This window comes from Eutrema salsugineum, unplaced genomic scaffold (genome assembly GCF_000478725.1).
Source record: "Eutrema salsugineum unplaced genomic scaffold, Eutsalg1_0 scaffold_4, whole genome shotgun sequence".
NCBI classification, from domain to species: domain Eukaryota; kingdom Viridiplantae; phylum Streptophyta; class Magnoliopsida; order Brassicales; family Brassicaceae; genus Eutrema; species Eutrema salsugineum.
Window position 1 is genome coordinate 9,165,192 of NW_006256686.1, and position 5,659 is coordinate 9,170,850.

The following is a 5,659-nucleotide window of genomic DNA, read 5'->3' on the forward strand; positions in this document are numbered from 1 at the left end:
TTTTTTTTATAAGTCTGCGCATGAAGTCTACTTTTAAGTTATTTTTGTCTTTGACCAAAATTGTCGAGGTTATTTTTGTGTTTGACTGAAATAGAATTTTTAAAAAAAAAAAAAGTCCAGAAAAATGTTGTAGACTTCAGGATGAAGTCTAAAAGCAAGGTAGACTTCGTTCAGAAGTCTACTTAAATTTTGGTCAAACAACAAAGGAATATTTTTTTAGTAGACTTCCCACTGAAGTCTACTATGAACAATCAATTGCAAAAATAACCTATTTTAACTTGTAGACTTCTATTCAATCCAGTAGACTTCAATAGTAGACTGTCTAAAAAGTCTACTCATATAAGAAGTCTACTTTTAAAGTCTACTCCAAAAATCAATGGCCTGGTCAAATGCAAAACTAACCTTTTTTGTTGAAACTTTACAAGTCAAGTCTATTACGAAATAGTCAACGTTTTGGTCAATTGCAAAAATAACCCTTCTTATAGTATACTTCTTTTGCAGACTTCTACATGAAAAAGTAGACTTCTCTTTCAGTCTATCTATGAAGTCTGTAGGAGAAGTCTATTTATTGTATTTATTTTAAAAACGCTTTTCTAGCTCATTTATAAAGTTGTTTTTAAAATTTTTGGTTTTGTAACGCTTGTTAGCAAGTGATTGAACTATTCAATGATTTTGATTTGATTTAAGTCGATATTTATTTCGGAATCGAATATTTTAATTTTTAAGCTAGTTAGCTTATCAAAGTAGACTTCATTTACAGTCTACGAATGTTCTCTGCAAAAGAAGTCTACTAGCTATAAAATTCCTTCTTCAGTGTTTGCTAATATGGTTTATCTGCTTGTTTTTCAGAGAATGGCTCAAATACCTGTTGTGTACGGAGAATGGAAGATGGCAGAGAAATCGTGTCATTTTGTGGTGGATAGTGGCAAAGGAGGAAGAATGTTCTTTTTGAGGGATGGTTGCACCTTTTGGGAACTTACTGAAATGGCACAAGATGATTATAACTTGGGCAAGAAGACTGAGCTAATCGAGCTATCCTACTCCCTACCAGATTCAATGTTGCAAACTATGACTCCGGATACACCTCCAATGCATGTCACCAATGACAGATAAATTTCAAGCTTGATTGCGTTAAGTAGAATGCATATGGTACGTCTTTATGTGTCCAGACGAGTGAAGATGGACACTGAGGAGAACCAGGAAGACTCATATGAAGATTTAGATGAGGAGTCTGATGAAAATGCAGAATATCCTACTGATGACGAGGCAGCCAGTTCTGATTCAACTGAAGATATTAAAGAACCAGCAGATGGAGAAGATGCAGCTTACCCTGACGGGGAAGATTACAGTGTCTACGGTAAAGTGAAAGATGATGATGAAGATGAAGTCTGTATTAATAATGTCAGAAACGGATCTGGTGAAACAGGAAGAACGCCCATGTCATGGTCTGACAATATATATGTTAGGGCAATTTTCCTTACCAAGGAGAAGCTGTTATCAAAGGTTCGATTGAAATCTATCATGTTAAACCGTTAAGTCTACAAAGACCCTGTTTGTGGCTAAATGTCGGGTGAAAGGATGTGCTTGGATGATTAGGGCGAGTGTGAAGAATGAAGCATCCACGTTTTGAGTGACAAAATATGTGAAAGTCCACACATCTTCAATACGAATGGCTCACCGTGGGAAGTCTACTCCAAAGTATATTGGCAGGCTTTTTATAAGCCATTTGGGCATACTTGATGGATTTGCATCACAAAATGTCAAGGATACAATGAAGCCTATGTTTGGCATCAAGATGGATTACACTACTTCATACAGATCTTTGATATATGCCCAACAATTGGTGAGTAAAACCACTGGAGATGGATATGCGAGTCTTCCAGCTTACCTACATTCAATTAACAATGCATATCCGGGAACTATATCAGCTCTTCATGTTGGTTCAAATAATAAATTCAAATACCTATTTCCGGCCTTTAGAGCATCGATTGCTGGTTTTCAGTACATGAGAAGAGTTATTGTGGTGGATGGATGTCATATAACTGGGAAATACAAAGGATTTTTGTTAGTGGCAACCGCACAAGATGGTAATTTTCAGATATTTTCGCTGGCCTTTGGAATTGTTGATGCTGAAGATTTTTTTTCAAAACTGCGTGAATATGTTTCAGATGAATATCCTTTGGTGATAGTTTCTGACAGGCATACTTCTATTAAGAATGCATGTCAAACTGTTTTCCCATGGGCAAAAAAAGGGATATGTTATTATCATCTACAACATAACATAGTAACAAAGTTGAAAGGAAAGCAGTTGCTGTACTTGGTCAAACGTGTTGCTTATGCATACAACCTCTATGACTACAACCGGTACATGGCGGAGTTATGGCATATCAGGCCTGCTGATCTTGCTGACTATTTGGAAGAAGCCGATGTGAAGCTTTGGTACCGAGTTCATTTTGTTGGAGACAGATACAATATTAAGACTAGGAATATTGTTGAATCTATAAATTCTGCACTTAAGAAAACCCGAGGTTATCCCATATCATTTCTCTTTGAGTTCATACAATAGAAGCTCGGTAGGTGGTTTTTTAAACGTAGAGAGAATGCTTTGAGTCTCACAACACATAATAATCGGGGAGTTGAGTATTTGTTGGCGATCCATGGACATTATGCGGATGCAATGGAGGTAGAACACATTGACACTTGGAGATTCTATGTGAAAGGAGGAAACAGGAATTGTCTTGTCGATTTGGAACATGGAATGTGTGAATGTGGTGTGTGTTATATCGATAAAATCCCTTGTTCACATGCTATTGCAACTGCATTAGAGGGTGTGATATCTGTGGATTTGCTTGTATATTTTACTTACTCAAAACACTATTTTTTGCTGCATACTCGTACAACATATATCCCCAAATCTCAGTGGTTGAAGGAGCCCAACTACCACAATGTCTGCCACCAGAAATTTGCTGCAAATCAGGCAGACGGAAGAAGTCTCGCTGGCAATCGTGGCTAGAAATTGCTAGGAGGAGAAGCAGCAACCCAAGGAAGCTGCTCAAACAATACAACTGTTCACATGCAAGCAATCTGGTCATACCCTACTGCATTGTGTAAGTTGAATTCAGCTACTAAATTAATAATGTTCAACGCAAAATTTATTGAATTATTTACTGAAATATTGTGTGTTTCACTTAGACATCGAAGATTGATCATAAGATGAAGAAGAAGAAGTCTCCGGAATAGAAGGACAAGGTTGCATTTGGGGTACCGAAGTCTACGTTCGAAGTCTTTGATGGAAGTCTACTATAAATGTCTATGTTAGAAGTCTGATGTCTTATTTGTCTAACGGTTATGTTTGAAACGGTTATCTTTCAAACGACTTTAACGGTGTATATGTCCGACAGATGTATCTGTTTGTCTCTGTTATTTCTGCATACAAATACACCATGACCTTGAAGTTTAGTTTCATTCCAGACCTAAGAAATTGTCTAATCTACTAAATTTCAACTCTTTCCCTTCTGATATTCTGTGGGATATCCTCCTAAAACCCACATCTTCTTTGTACGGTGCTCTCTGTAAAGCAAGGGTTTCTTCAAAAACTCTAAATGAGATTTCTAATGAAGAGGGTTTTTTAAGAGAAGTTGATCTAATATCCCTGAATATTCCCTGGGTCTAGGATCAACATGGGAGAGTTGATGCATTCTTTAGGCGCTGTTTGGAATGTACAAATCCTCCATCGTAATTCCTAAGAGGGGTATCTCTTATTTTCTTTGAATATAACGTCTAAGTAAGGTTAGATTCAATCAGGGTGTCAGGAAACGGAGGATGCCTCATGGCTACTTACTGCATGGTTATGTTCTATTTAGCCATAGATGGCAGCCATGATGTATTCAACTCCATTCATGATCTAACTCCGGCAGAGGCTACGAAGATGAGAAAGACTATGCAGCACATCAACAGGTCTCTGTGGACTTTTAAGAAGCCTGACGAGTTCCACGAACTGGTGTTCTAGATTTTTGCGAAAGCACAATCAAAGTGTTTGGTTGTATGAATTTGCCAAATATGCGCTGGATAGATGGATCAAAACCTTGTCAATGTATATGGCGACCAACTCTGCAGTCCATGCTTCTGGAAGTTAGAATGTGCCATATCATGGAAAACAATACCTGGATTTGCAAATAAATGGCCTCGTTGAATCTTGTTCTTATTTTTATGTCGTCTTCTATGTTTAATTAACATTAGTAGACTTTAGTTGTAAACTTCATTACACCATATGGAATATTATAACTGACATTAGTAGACTTCAGTTGTAGACTTTATTTGTTGACTTCTTTATACCGTATGGAATAATATAATTGACATTAGAAGACTTCACATGTTTACATGATACAAACCTAAACAATATTCAATAATATTCAATAATATTTCACATGTTTGCATGATACAAACCTAAACGATAGTTAGAAATATGACACATGTTTGTTGACATAGTACATCCAAAACGAAAATACAACACATTTGGCATGTTAATTATGATAGGTGAACAAAAAACTTCCACATCTATCATTTACCAATTGGTAAAATGATCTGCAATCACATTTCAGGTCATTTATGCAAGTATCCAAAAGTTGCCAAATAAAACAAGCTAGTTTTTAAGTACACATACCCTAAATTTTTCTATCATAGAGATCTAGTCCGGTCGCATCTAACTTATCTTTCCCCCTAAAGCCTATTTTGTCAAATATCTCTGCAGTCATTTTTTCCCTGATGGCTCTCATGTTTTTATCACAAAGTTGCGGAGGAAATGAGAATCCCGAGCATTACACTCAATGTACTTCAGGCAGTAGACTTTGCAATCACAACTCTGATAGTTTTGAGGTAACTCCTTTGCTGGTACTCGCGCATGTGTGAAAGGCATATAGGGGAATTTGCACTTGTCTTCATTAGGTGCACACATTGCAGAAAGTAGGGTATCATAACAGCCAGAGACTCCACAGCTTCAGCAATAAAGGCGTTAGAAGCATGTTTGGTTCCCTCATGACTATCCGATATCCGATATCATGACTATCCGACTTCATAGGCCCACATCTTTTTAGTCATGCAGTAGATAGGTGATTTGCCTGTGTAGTACGAAAACACGCCAGGTGGTAGAAGTCTGTCAGAACCATCTTCATTCAGGTCAGACTTAAGGAAATTTTTGTAGTCGCATCTCCAAACTATAGCAAACTTTGATTGAGGAAGCAAAGCCAATATGACCGAAACCACTCTGGATGCTTAGCGAATCGAAGCCTGAGTAAGTTAACATAAGCTTCCATGTGCTGCATATTGATGAAAAATCAACACATTAGGGAAGTCTTCAAATGAAGCCTACAAATAATGTCTACTGCTAAAGTCTACTTATAACTTTCTTACGATCATCTTCTTTCTCTGAAGAACTCTGCAATTTAATGTGACAATCAGGCATGAATCTACAAAGAACAACACCATTTCTACAATTTAGTAACATGTTTCATCAAAGTCTGTAAATTGGAAACAACAAGTTTTGAAAACATAAGTAAATAAGCTCACACAGTACAGAACACTATTAAACATGTTTGAATTCAAGTGACATCATTAATATTAACTATTCCTAGCTTTCGATGATCTTGTTTGCATGTAACGT

At 36.8% G+C, this 5,659-nt stretch overlaps 1 protein-coding gene across 1 annotated transcript; it reads left to right on the top strand.

Annotated features, from left to right (window-relative positions):
- The first annotated feature begins 1,669 nt into the window (after positions 1-1,669).
- Positions 1,670-2,566, top strand: LOC112084476. The gene has a single exon (XM_024153620.1). It carries the CDS (start codon positions 1,670-1,672, stop codon positions 2,564-2,566), a length of 897 nt encoding a protein of 298 aa, XP_024009388.1.
- The last annotated feature ends 3,093 nt before the right edge of the window (positions 2,567-5,659 follow it).